General features: G+C 41.0%; 1 protein-coding gene across 1 annotated transcript in view; it reads right to left on the minus strand.

Moving 5' to 3' along the window:
* The window catches only part of atrn (attractin), a 142,750-nt gene that overhangs the window by 71,073 nt on the left and 57,040 nt on the right, over positions 1–14,637 (minus strand). Inside the window, exon 18 of the mRNA XM_016679927.1 lies at positions 8,710–8,771. Coding sequence (XP_016535413.1) covers positions 8,710–8,771 — 62 coding nt within the window. The remainder of the gene's footprint in view (positions 1–8,709; positions 8,772–14,637) is intronic.

A 14,637-nucleotide genomic window follows, 5' to 3' on the forward strand; every position in this document is an offset into this window, starting at 1 on the left:
AAAAAGTCTCAATCAGGCGTAAAAACCTTCTTTTACAAAATTGAGGAAATTATTTGGGATTTGGTCGTTTCAATCAATCTTTTCTACTTCAAAATGCGCATAACAATGTTGAAAGGTACTTTCAACATTTAAAGATAGAGATTTAAAGACAGAGATTTACAGATGAGCAGCAAAATCAAATGAAATGGGTTAGCAATGCGTGGCAACAACTGATGGCATCATCCAGGACTGTGGAATATCGTGTCTGGCTGCGTTTCCATTCACCATATTATTACACAATTTCACATCCTGAAATTTATTGGAAATACTGCAATTAAAAAAATAATAAAAAAGTGTTTTTCGAGAAAAGTTCTAGAGCTATGATCAAAATTGGTTCATTTCGAAAATCTGCAATGGTAACACTTTTTTGTGTGTTTTTTCCAACATTTGCGGAATCCTGACAAAGTTTTGCACACATTTGTAAAGAAAACATGGCTACTGTTGAGCAGGACCTGGATGATTAGCACATCTTCTGTCGGACGGCCTCTTCTCATTTGTTGCATGACGGCCCACAGCATCACCAGTCACAACTCTTTGGATGATACGGTTTAAAACATTTAATTTCTCTTTGGGATGGACAAAAAAATATATTTCATTTAAATTAAATTTACACTGGATTAAAACAAGAAAAAATATTTTCAATGCTTTTTTAAAAATCTTTTTATGATTTCACTCTTAAAAAGAAATCAGAATCAGCTAAAATTAGCACCACGTAGTTCAAAGCTTTACAAAAACTGAAGATCAGAAAAAAAAAATTGCTGTTCAATTTATTTCTAAAGACATTCAAAAGGATGGAAATGCTGCAAACTGGTGACCTGGAAAATCTAACAGACCAAATATTCCTGACACAGAGGGTAAAAAATTAGCCCGAAGTGGAAGCTTTTCTTCATGGAAATTCAAGTCAAATATCTCCGAGGGGTGAATTTAAATCGTCTTGATGGCGGAGGCATGACTCATTAATATCAATGATTCTCAGCCACCCACACATCAACCCCGACTCGGTTATGGGTCGGGCAGTCGACTGGCTGCCTCTCTTAATGCCTCGTCCCGAACCGAAACGACATCTTCCTGCTGTGGAGAAACCAAATGCGCAAGTCGCTCTCTCCACCGCCGCGGTAACGCGCTGCAGTTTGACTCGAGCAGTCAGATTTAAATGTCTGCTGGATCTCAATAATTGATCCGAATGTGCAAGTCGTTTTCCAGCGCTGCCGATTCCCACGAGCGGTGAGCCGTTCTGTCGTGTCACTGCAGGTGCAAAAGGCATGTTGTCAGTGACCTGATAAGACAAGGATAACAGACGAACGCTGAAGCTTCTACTTTTTCTTTTTTTCCTTTTCTTAAATCAAACAAACGCAATGAAAAGATCAAACTGACAGGCTGTAGCAACGATGCATAACAATGAGAGTGAACGCTAAAACCCGAGCGCTGCCGTGTCAACTGAAGGGCCTCGCATGTACTTGAGGAGCTGTCATGCACCAAAAAATAAATGAGGGGTGGAAGTGCCCACTGGAAAGCATAAGTTATTTTAATATTAGTCGTACACGCAGCACAGATGTGGCGCTCGGATCTCGGGGGACGGCAAATTTTCTGGGCCATCAGGCTGCGGCGCAGTACCCGCTATTACAAGGTTAAATCCCAGTTTCAGTGAGTAAACACACTGGGCCCCACATGTGGTGATTGTTCTGGAACAATAGTTCAGACACTCTTAGCTTCTGTTATCCTGATGCCTCAATCAGAGAGAGAAACAAATCTCAGGACAGAAGTTAGAGAGTTTGTTTTTTTTTTGTTTTTTTTTGTTTTTTTACAAGGTTATACACTGTTAATCATAGTTTACAATTTTTTTTTAAAAAAATCCTCCGTTAGAAGGGCTAGAGCCCCTTTTCTGAGCAGGATCTTAAATGCTTTTATGTAATTTTGTTCCAAAGCTCATCGGTGGATAAGATTGGTTTCAACTTTAATCAAACTCCAGTTTGTTTGCCTAGAAAGTCCAGTTTGTATGGGGAGGTGTGAATGTGTCTGAACCTGAAAACTCAGGTCTTTGTTCAACTAAAGTGAACTAAAGTGAAAGGTTAGAATGCATTTGTGAATGCCAAGTGGGCCAGACACCGCTCTAAAAGCAGGAAGCGGGCTGTAACGCAGGGAATTATGGGTAGATACAATCAGAACAAACACGTGTCTCACGTTAGATGGAGAAATGGAGTTGTGGTCTCTTTTAGAGAAATCCTCCAACCAATAAAAACACACAACTCCATTTTGGTTTGCATATTGTGACAAAGGAAGTTTTACTCAGTGTTTTTTCAGAGGTTCTTGGTGCAGCGCCCCCACAGGCGAGGAAGGGAAGGGAAGAGGTTTTTTAATGGTTTGGATCGTTTGACACAGTGCAGTTTGTAAACAAAGCAGAGAAACTGAAAATGTAATAAATTTTGGTCTGTAATTGAACTGATTCTAGCAGACTATCAGGTTATCTTCTAGATAATGATTGATGTTCTGTCTGATTTAGACTGGACACATCCACGCGTTTCTATTATTACCACCTGCAAACAGTTGTTTCTAATATTGCTAATCAAATCTATAAAAGCTGTTTTAGTAGCTCAACTTTTTATAAATGGTCACCAGCATTTCTAAACCCAATCTGCATTTATAAATAGTGCTGTGAACAGTAGTTGCACTAAATGTTTCAAGAATTTAGAAAAGCCAGTTGGTTCAATCAAAATAGCAATAATAATAATAATAACTAGCAGTAACGGCCGTTTGAAACAACAGCCACTGTTAAAAAAAGAGCTTGTTAAATGATAATATTGATGTGTTTAAAACAACCCTACTCATAGGATTTATATATGTTATTTAAGAAAAGATTTTGGACAAAGCCAGTGAAGTTAAAAAACCTGACCAGGTTTCAGATTGGCGTCACAAACTGCATTTATACACCTGCCTGAAAAACGGTGACTCTGAACGCAGCTCCATTGATTGTTCCAGTGCTAAACTTGTTAAAACTCAAGAGTTTTTACTGGTTTTTGTTTCTAAATTAAGCTGATTAAAAGTAAAACTTGTTCTCCCTCTGGACCACCAATCAGTCGATACCGGAACAGAACCAGGTAAACAGAAATAGAGTCGGTGCATTTGAATTCAATTCTCTTTAATTATCTGGCCTCAAATTGAAACAAATGTCATCTGCAGTATCATCAAATAAATCCGATTTATTTCTCCAGGTATACAGGATTCAGATTGGCTCAAAGCAGCTCAGATTAAACATTTTCTTTAAGATCCAGTTACATTAAATATAATTTTATTTTAAAAGTTGTACAGTAAAGTCAAACTTTGCTGGCCAAAACAAACGATGTATTAGCACCCCTCTATGTGTCTCTATAATTAGACGGATTTAATTTGCATCTTTAGCAAATTGTGTCATATCTGTACAGAAAAACTATTTAGAAAACTAAACTTCCTCTTTAAAGTAGCAAAAAGTGAAGCTTGAACAGGTCAAACGTTTCCACTGTGGGGCTGCATTGTTAAAATGTAGCATTTTGCTCTTGTGGATTCCTCCTTCAAGCAGTGTGGAGTTACGCCATCAAGAAATTCGTCATTCAGGTCACTTATTACTTCAAAGCGTGCTTACGTTAGCAATCATTTTTTAAATTTCAGTCTGAGCTGGTGGGAAGTGAGAGGGGAAAAAAGTGTAGGAAAACATTTCTACTGCTTTTTTTTTTTTTAACAATTCTCCGGGGCTTTTTGTTTTATTTTTTATTTTTTGCTTTTTTAGCATCTAAAACAAAAAGCGAAATTCATGTTCATTTCGTGAAATATTTCATAAGAAGTTCGCCATACTTCCTGACTCTGGCTCCCCTTTCTTTCCCCAAAGTGGCATTTCAATTCCAACAACTGCAGAGCTGCGGTATGAAGCTGCTGGACAGCTGGGTGTGAATATGCGAATGCATCTGTGCGCTGTTAACGCGGATGTTTAGTGCATCTGTTTTTGCGGCTGGCGGAGGCTTGTGGAGCTGGGAGGGGTGAGGAGCGAGAGAGAGAGAGAGAGTTTCTGCTGGTGCTGCAGATAACAGGATGGCACCACCTTCATCTGTCCCCGCGGGGGAGCAGCGGCGCACAGAGAACCGGAGCTCGCGGTGAGAAGGCGAGATTAGGAAACGGAGAACGTCGGAGCAAATGCGAGCAAACAATTTTCACGTTAATTAGCATCCCTTACCGCCCCCGCAACACAAACAACACGGCGCCCAAAGACGCAGAGGCAAACGGGGACGGGGGGTTGGGGGGTGGGGCTTGCTAACTTTAGGCTCTCTGCTCATCTGTACTGAATCAGTGGCAGCCAGCAAAAAAAAGCAAAAAACAAAGCAAGTCAGAGAGGGAGTGGCAGGTTGGGAGTACAGAAAACGGGGGCAAAGGGGAAAAAAAAGTGTGGAGAGAAAGAGGAAGGGGAGGAGGAAAAGAGGAGAGCCAGAGATCAAAAGGAGATGGAGAAGAGAACAGGAAGGAGACGCTGCAAAAGAGGAGGAAGTGAAGATGGTCGACATGGAAGGAAAGGCTGAACGTTTTTTTTTTTGTCTGTTCTTTTATTTTTACTTTATCAATTGTTGTCAAGCCGGCTTCCAGCAGTGGGCACGACTTGTTCACAACAACTGCTGACAAAACAATTCGGTGCTGGCAGGTGTGTAAATACGCTGGCATCATCAGCAGCGGCTGAGAGCAGCATCGGTACAAAGTGACAGAGACAGACGGAGGTCACCTTAAACGCTGATCGCTTTCAGAGCTCAAGCTTTTCTTCAGGAGGAAATATAGCTTAAGATAAATGGTTTGGAAAAAGGATTCATATCACTTTCACTTTTTTTGGGATTTTGTCATGCAACAACCACAGACAGTAATGTTTTATGGCTGTGCTTTATGTCCACTCGTGCAGCTGAAGAAGAGAGCCACAAAATAAGGACAAAAACTGAAAAGTGCGGCATGCATTTGTCTTAGGGGCACACCGATTGCAGTTTGCTGGCCAAGCACCGACTGTTTGCCAAATTTGGCTGATACCATTTTTTTTTTATCTGAAAAGTTGCCAAACATAACATCAAAATTGCTAAGATGGCAACAATGGGCTGACTATAGTTGTACTGGTAGGCAGTCAATCACCCCTCTCTCTTGAGGAAGACCAAAAAGGGAGAGTGACGAATCCATGAAAACATCGGCCAATCAGCGATCCCCCAAAATTAAGAAAATCTCAGCCAATTTATCAGCCAACTAATTTGTTGGTCCGCCCTTTTGTCTTCTTTTATACAAGCAAACTTTGGAAACATGAGGAGCAACCTGGTTTTACAAAAACATGGTAAAACATGCCATAGTTATTTCAATTTATATAAAAAATAACAGAAAGTACAATATTGGACAGTAGCTGTGACATATTAAGAACAGGAATGGCCATCCAATCAGAGTCCCAGGGTTCTCTTTTCTCCTCTTTGCTTTCCTTCAAAATTAGCCAACATGCTACTTTTTTCCAAAGATGCTACTATTATCATAATGATAGTTACTGTAGGTCAGAGGTTCCCAAACTGTGGGGCCCGCCCCCTAGCGGGGGTGCCGTGTCACTGCAGGGGGGGCGCGGGAAGCCGTCTGGATGAAAAAAACAAAACATGAACACTGTATGCGCTGGGTTTTTACCTTAGAATGGCCAACTCTCTGTTATTCCTATGTCAATTTGATACAGTAGAGGCTTCCACACTTCCCATATTTGTGTCCTCTGTCACTTTTATCAGCAGTTAAAACTGTTTAATCCGTTGTTAACATGTCGTAACCTGTTTTTCCGAGCCGCCTTTAAACGCAACATGAGCGCTACGACACTCCCGCTGGGTTTCCACCTGTGAAGGAGACCTGCTGCTGCTGTGCGGAGCTACATAGGTTTGTGTTAGAATCACGGCAGCAAAGAAAACGCAAAGAACTTTTCACAGTTTTCCCTCCAAACTAACCGACTGAGTTGAGTAAAGCTGTTGGATGCAGGTAATGTTAGCTAAAAGATGACTAGCTAATATCAATACAGAACCTTAAGCTTAACAAGTACCTTGTAGGCTACCAATGTTGGTGTCTATTTTCAGCTACGTACATTCATTTTGTCCCCAAAAAAGTCGATGCCCCCCCCGTCACACGTGTCATTTCAACCAGACAGCCATTTGTAATCCATAGGGGGGGGGCGCAGAAAATGTTTGGAAACCACTGCTGTAGGTCAACATCCACCAACTCACTCCATTCAGTCTATTAGGTTTAGTTTTTAAATCAAAATGAAGATGCTAACATTAGCATGAGGGCTACGGACAGTATGTGGATCTGCAGTAATACACTCCATTCTGTATGAAAAAAACAATGTGAAAGCTAAATTCTAAAGTTAGCTTAAATGCTGTCACTATTTTTTTCGACTGAGTCATTATAACACGTGTGAAATTTTAGTTTTTACTTTTGTCTCATTTGCCTTCTTCCACGCATTTGCTTCACTTGATTTTATTTAGAGGAACCACTGTAAAGGGGTAAATACAAATATACACCTCATGCAAAATTAAAATCATACTAGATTTCTTCCTACTTCAGTTATTCATCACTTTGTGTTTGTGGATTTAACATGACAGGATGTGGATAAAGGCAAGAGGGATGAATACATAAATGGTAAATGTTTATACAGTGAACCTCAGCAAAGAGAAAGATTCTTTGTTGTGTCCACAGTTTTTTATAAATGGCTGTTCACAAAAAGTAATGTGCTGAGTCCAGAAAAACAAAGAGAAAAGAAATGATCCTGTAGTTCTCTTGTGGACGACAGGCACACAAAGGAACACACTTGTGGGACACCAGAGAGAAATCACACACATCCAGTCAACCACAATGCGGACACTGTTGTACTTATGGTCCAGTTCATTTTTAAAATCAATAACACATTACAGCAATTCCTGCAGATGTACAATTCAGGCCATCCAACAACAACAGCAGCAACAACACACGCACATTTTCAGACCTGCTCCAGAACAAGCACATCCATAATTACAAAGTACCCCGGACTTATAATATGTTCAGATTTAGCACACTACATAAAAATCGTGTAAGAAATCTGCTCCAACAACCATTTTTGTGTTGCTAAAAAGCAGCAGTAGGCAGTTCTGAAGCTGTCATCTGCAGTGGTGAGGCAAGACTCCTGACTCGCGCTCAGTTCCACAGAGGTGCACAACCTTCCTGCTTTCATTTCAATCTTTCCACGCTCATCAGCACCGTTTCCTGCTGCAGCAGGCAGTTGTTTCCAGGAGAAGAAAAAAAAAGCTTTGCATTCTACCTGCTGGGGGAACCTCGTGTCTGGCAACGGAGAATGGTTGGTTGTTCAGCGTCTAAATGAGGCTAAAAGCGGCGCAGTTGCAAATTTATTTATAAGTCTTGAAACTTTTCACAATCTGTTGCGTTACCACAACCAACTCGTCCAAACATTTTTAAAGCTGTAAATCTGAAGCAAGTGGCCTGCATTTGTCTGCAGCCCCCTGACCCCAGGTCTTTGACACACTTTAGCCCTTTCTCCATTGTCATGTCTCACTCCAGCTGTTCAATATCTGGGAATGTGAAAAATGAGCAGTCCGTGTGCACGCAGGAGCTGTGATCGACCTTCTAAAGGTTCAACTTCTCCAAAATTTCTTTGTCAATTATTTTGATGCAGGTTGCCCATCCAGTTGACATGGCATCCACAAGTACTGCCTTCACTCGTCCAGTGACGCAACACCACAGGCCAGTCAACAAATGCAGTCTGCTGCCAATTGAATCACTAGCTTGCACCACCACTTTGGTGGTTTAAAAAAAAAAAACGGGGAAGAACCGTGCTGGATCTGCAGCTTGAGATGAATCTGGCCAAGATTGACTGCTAAGAACCGATGAAAGCCTGTGGACAAGGGACTTATGGCATAAACCGTGCCAGTGTAGCTCTGGCTGCATGTCTGGTGTCATTTTTCAGCTGGAAGGTGAAACTCCATCTAGTCCATCTGCCTATCAACTCTAGGCAAGTAGGCAGAGGAACAATATTGCCACCACCACATCACCATAAGGATGGCAATACTGTATTGGCTGAAAGGCAATCAGTATAATTTTTTTGGATTGACAATACAGATAAATTTAAAAATATGTTTGTGTGACATAGGAGACAATGTCCTGTCTTGAGTTTGTTTGTGGATGCCGACAGCTAACCAGCAGCTCGAAACCAGTGAGTCACATTAGTTTCTCTCAGTAATTTCAAAAGATTTTTGCCAACTGGCTCTCACCACACTAAACACACACGGATAAAAAACACTTAACCACACATTACACATCTCAGAAAAGTTAATTTGTAGCACGTTAACACTTCTTTAGAATATCAGTCATGTTAAATAATCAAAGCTGTGAGAGTGGGGAGGATTTAAGAGCTCAACAAGTGGTTGTAGAAGGCAGGGAACGAAGTGTCTCGACTCTGGGGTGGATTAAGATCGTCCGAAAAGATTCTGTTTCTTGAACAGATCTCATCTGAAAGTGGCCGACTAAAATGGCGCTGACATTTTCCTTCCCAGCCTTTTGAAGCTGGATGGAGTGCAGATAAACTGACCTGTCACCTACAGTCAGTGTGGGGAACGTGTGCTGCGAGGGACTCACGAGTCTCCAAGCTTCATGTGTGCGTGCTGTGCTCACCTGAAGAACGTGACAAAGAACTGCACCAGGTCCATAAAATTGCTGTGCTGGGAAAAAGCAATCTGTTAAAAACACAGAAAAAGGTGGAGAGAGAGAGAGAGAGAAAAAAACAGTTAGAAATCAGGTGGAACAAGGGAAATGTTACATCAAGAGGTTAGATAACGCACATACAGATGGATAAAGACTCAATGCCAGTTATTACAAACACTTGATGGCAGTTGTTGGGAAATAAATTAAATCATTTTAAAATTACATTTTTTATTTACTGTGGTTATTTTAGTTTGATATTAAATCTAAGTCATTTAGGTGCCATGCAAAAGCAAAAAGGGGAAGAATATGCAAAGGGGAAACATTTTTTCACACCACTGAATGACAAACTACAAACATAGGTTCTCATAGCCCAGATGTGAAGATTGTTTGTTGTGACTAATTTGTGGTTTATGTTTCCAAGTGGTTGTGATGTGTCAATAACGTTACGCAGTGTTGCTATAAGCCTTTTTCTCCCCCTTTTCCTTCAGATTTCTCCACAGCAGCCACTGAAGGCTCTGAGTCAGTTGATCTGATGCTCCAAACCAAACATGTCAACTAGACAACAAGCCGGCAGCGCTGCCTTTCAGCAACCCACAACCTGTCTGCTAAAATAAAAACAGAAAATGAATGAATGAATAAACTTCATTCCTGAATACGTGGGCAGAAATATTCTCCATGTAATCATCACAAGTGCCCCTGCTCCAACGACATCCTGTCTTAATCAAGGTTGCCAGGGGCAACGCACGCAGAGTCGTTCCACCTCCCCACCCCACTTTTCCCTCCTACAACCTCCCACCTTAACCTCAAAGTGCCTCACAGCGAACCGCCAACCTGTGATGACGCAACACTGCCCCTCTCTGGCATCCCAAGGGTACTGCGCCTGCTTCATGAGAGTTTAGTTCTACACACACAAACTTCTGTGAACCAAAATGAAATTGTTGGACCATGCTCGCATCACCACTGCTGCTTACCATTCACCATAAAGGCTGAAGTTAACATACAGATCTGAATGACCAGAGTCTACAATGACCTTAAATAGGTACGAGTCAACAAATGAGAGGTGACGAAACAAGATCAAGACGGCTGTTGTGTAGGTAGGTGCACAAGTGTTTTATTTGTGCATAATCAGCACCATATGGATCACCAAAGTGCAGTCGGTAGTTGCTGATGAGCTTCAAATCCTCAGAGAGACAATTTTCCTCCAGTCTGTTGATCACTGAAAATAACTTCTGAGGTGTTGCTAGGCTCACTGAGAACTTTCAGAAAGACGTCAACATCAAGTAGGAGGCTGGGGAAAATGTCAGCTAACTTGTTAGGCATCTAATTAGAAAAAATAAAAGTTAAAAAACACTGCAGGCACTCTAGAGTTAATCTCTTGACAGACAAAAAAAAGACTAAATGGCACATGGGAAACCACAAAGAGTTCAAAATTTAAGATGTACACTGACTGAGCAAAAAAATCTGGGTTAAAAGAAAGCAGGAGCAGAACTTATCTGAGAAATATTTCAAGCCTTGAACAGCTCAGAGAATAACATCTTTACAAAGAAACCTTCCAATTTATACACAGAAAAATGGGAGTCAAATCAATCCATTCACACCAGACTGATGCAAATTCAAAAATAAATTTGATCTCAAGAAACAGCCGAATGCATCAAGTTCCTGACTTTGCAGCAATTGCTCTTCCAGAGCAAGCACGTAGCAACAGTAGACAGTTGATTGCATGGAGTTAACTTTGAAGCAATCCGTCATACTGAGAATAAATGGAGCGACAATGGAAAGGACAACTCCACTTTAACAGGAAGAAACTTCCAGCCGAGCCTGGGTAATGTGAGCAGCCATCTCAATCAATCAAGCAAACTTTACAGAGCACAAAGTGATTTACCGAGGGTAAGAGCACAAAGTTCCTCAAGAAATGATCAAACTGATCAACTTAAGTAACCTGACGAAACAAGTATTCTAAAACAATGAGGAATTAAAAGTAAGAGTAATTAATTAGAAACTGTGGAAATACTTTTGTCGATTAGAGCAGTAAGAATACTGAAGATACATGTATATAAGGAGAGGCATAATATATAATGTTAAAGAGAAAGGTAAAAAAAAAAAAAAGCATCAATTTAAGCTAAGAGACACGGGAGAAGTTGCAGAGATCCACAGCCAGGGTGGGAAAATTTGTTGACAGGAAAACTATAAAGTCAGCCACTCCATAAATGTGGCTGAAAGAGAGGCAAGAAGAAAGCTTGTTTAGCAAGACCTACTCAAAGTCCTATTTGCCACAAGTTATGTTGGGGACGCAGCAACCATGTTGCCAAAGTTGACCTCGTCTGATGAGGCAGAAGCTAAACTTTCTGACCTATTTTACAAAATGCAATGTTTGGAAGATAAACCTCGTCCTTCAGGATTAATCCATGTATAACTACTAAGTTTAAATAGTTGGATCTTGGAGGTCAGTGTCAGCTCTCTGGATGTCCACATGTTCTTGAACTGGATGAAGGGGACTCTTACTTTGTCAATTCTTGCCTCGGCATCTGCATTGGTTCAGCCTTGCCAGTCAATGATGTAAGAATACATCATTAGGTGAAAGACTGTACTTCTTCCAGAGGACTTCCATTTAGGGTGATTGGATTGATGCTATTCAGAGTTGATTTTAAGGATTTTAGTTTTCTCCTCATGGATGATAAGTCCTACCAATGCACAATACACCTGTCTCCTCTTGCATTTGCTGCTGGTTGTGGCAGAGAAGTGTGACCATCTACTGAATTCTATTCCTGTGAAGTCTTCATGACCCAGTCAATGACGATGAGGAAGACGAATGGGGTCAACAAGCCTCCTTGTCAAACTCCATTTTTGGAAGCTATTGGTATGTTGCCCTTTGTGGTTCAATCTTATAGGTTATGCCCTCATAGCTGGGATATCGTAGTATTGAAGAAGCTTCCATAGGACCTCTCGATCCACACAGTGAACACTTTCGGGCAGTTTACGAAGTTGATATACAACATTAAATTTCTCTTTAAGGACTGTTTGACAATAATGTGTAGTGTTACAATCTTATCTGTGCATGATTACGTCTGTCAGAAGTTGAATTGCTTGTTGTAGTTGTATATCAACAACATCATCCGCTCAAGGAGGATGTGGTGGATGACTCTACAGATGACTACACTTCTGTAGTGTTTCCAGTCTTCCAGTCAGTCAGTAGCTCTTCTTTTCCCCAGAGTTTCTTGAAGAGTGGGTACAGCGTCCCCTCTGATATTTCTGTAGGTATGTCGTCAGGTCCAGCAGCTTTCCTAATCTCTTCTCTAGTCAACTTGTCACAGTTGATGGTGAGAGCTTTGTTGGCTGGGTTGATGGCTGATGGATTTGGTGACATGGGTCCATTCAGGAGCTACTTAAGGTGTTCAGACCATCAGTTCAATTGCTGTGCTAGTCCCTCCTTTTCCTTGCTGGGTCATTTTGGCTTGCTGTACTTTCCAGACTATTTCTTACGTGTGTCATAGAGCTGTTTCATACAACCACTGTATGCCACCTGTTCTTCTCCCCCTGCCCATGCATCTATGCAGTCTTTGTCTTTCCTAATGCTTGTCTTCACTGCTCTGTGGTTGTTCTTTTAAACCATCTTCTTTCATTCTCAGTCATTGTTCACTCAGCTGTGAACAATGATGTTTCTTAATTCCGACCACTTTTCTACAGGCTGTTATCCGTGTCTCTTTACTGGTCTGCCAGTTTGTCTGTATACTCCTTTTCTCCTTTTCCAATTTCTTGTGTTGCTCTTTTAGCGCCTCAGTGTTGTCCTTTAACTGAAGTCCAAGCTCCTCCCTGATGCTGGTGACCTTTAGGTCGTGTGTCATAATAGTTCACTCTACCATGGGTTGTTCTTATCCAATTCTTTTTTAACTACTACTAGGTGGTGGTCAGATGCCACATCCGCTCCTCTTCTAAGTCTTATGTCCTGGAGAGGTCTTCTAAACTTCTTGATAATGCAGAAGTGGTCCATCGTGACATTATCCAGTCATACACAAGTGTTTTGTTTTGTTTTTTTTTCTAAACACATAGCAATCCTGTGATAAAAAATGTCAGTGTCTGGAGAAGAAAACAGATCAAGGAATACCAGCAGGACTAAGCTGAAATCGAGAGCTACAGGGGAGCGGTTTAGATCACAGCTCCTTGAATGTGACAACCATGTATCATTTCCCCTCAGTCTCTCAATTATGCACCACTTTGTTCTGCTCTCTCACGTAAAATGCCAGCAAAACACAAAGTTTGTGGTCGGAACATGACAAAATGTGAAAAAGGTCGAGCATGAATAATGGAAATGAGATTCATCCCGAGACTTTATGAATAAATACAGCTAAAGCTTTAAATTATTAAAGAAAACCTTGTTGGCTGGGGACCTGGAACTGCTTATTCCTTGTGACAGCCGCCATAAAGAGCCACAGACTTCTCCGAGTGATTAGATGTACAGAATTCTCACCTTGCGACAACTATGAACCTCTGAAGGAAAAGGCCTTCAAAGGCCACGAACAGCACCCCTGGGTCATGTCATCACTGCCTGACTCAATTTCAGAAAGTGCAAGCAGGCTGCCATGCTGACAACACATTTGAGAACAGCTATTGTTGTGGCTAATCTCGAGTGTCAGCCGTGTTCAACAGGCGAGTATGAAGCCCAGGTGGTGTTCCTCTTGCATGCCCGCTACAGAAAGATACCCTATAGGACGTGCTGCTGTAGGGTATCAAAAACGTAAATATTAAATATTCTTTTAATGGTTTCTAGCAGCTATTTCATCTACACCGGAGCTTTGGCAGACAGCGACGGTATCGACGGGGAGTGACTCAACAGGTTCTACATTCAAAGAGCGAATGGAATCTCAATTTTAAACGTGACATGACTGTACTGCGTTTCTTAAAAACTAGAATAGATTTGTTATGTGCCAGTGACTATTAATGAATTATGGCAGTGATTTAAGTGCAAACAATCCTGTCCAAGATTTCCACACCTTTTTCATGTGAAATCTTTTCAAGGCTCAATTTTCTAACTCATTCTAACTCATTTATGTTCAGTTTGAAATGTATAAAATACAAACTTTTATTATGAATTTGATTCAGATGTTTCTGCATCAGACAAGACACAAGGAATAGGTGAAAGAAAAGGACACACAAAACAAGGAAAGAGTAAGTAGTAAAGTGAGATGGGTAAAAAGTAAAGGGATTAGGGATGAAGGTCACAAGGAAGAGAGAGAGCAGAAGGAAGGAAAGGACACAGGTAAGGAAAATATAGTCAAAATAAAACAAGTAAAGAAGGCGAGACAAAGTAAGAAGTGGAGAACAATAGGAAGAGATGAAAGGAAGGAGAAGTAAAAGGAAAGGAGAAACAAATAAGAGGAAGACAATAAGGAAGTCAACAGGGCAGCGTTAGAGGAATTAATGTTCACGATTAGAGCTTCAGGTTAGCACAGCTAACTAGGTAGTTAGAGGTGAAAGGACATTTAAGAAGCTATTTGAAAAGGAAACCACTGAGAGAAAGGAAGTGAGAGAGTTACCCATTTTCTGCAGATAACAGGAAAGCTAAACAGAGCTCAGCAAAGCGTTCTGCTTTGTTTCTTTAAGCATCGAACGTCCATCGAACATGCCGGATCTGAAAGCACCAGAGGCCTTTTTGAAATGAGGAATGTGCCGTAAAGGCATACCTTCTGCAAATATACACAGCGACTGGCCTGTTAGTAATGCTAACCATGCTAACTGGGCTAATGACTAATGCAATATATCACAGGCGGATCCAAAATTACTATTTTAGCATTAGTATTTTTAAGTCAGGGGGTCAAAGTTTTGCAAAAATCAGACAACACTCTGATTGGTCCATCTCTAAGTTCTGTATTTTAACATTTCGGTTAGTGTGTGTGTGTGTGT

Source organism: Poecilia formosa, unplaced genomic scaffold, assembly GCF_000485575.1.
Source record: "Poecilia formosa unplaced genomic scaffold, Poecilia_formosa-5.1.2 Scaffold226, whole genome shotgun sequence".
In the NCBI taxonomy this organism is placed as follows: Eukaryota; Metazoa; Chordata; class Actinopteri; order Cyprinodontiformes; family Poeciliidae; genus Poecilia; species Poecilia formosa.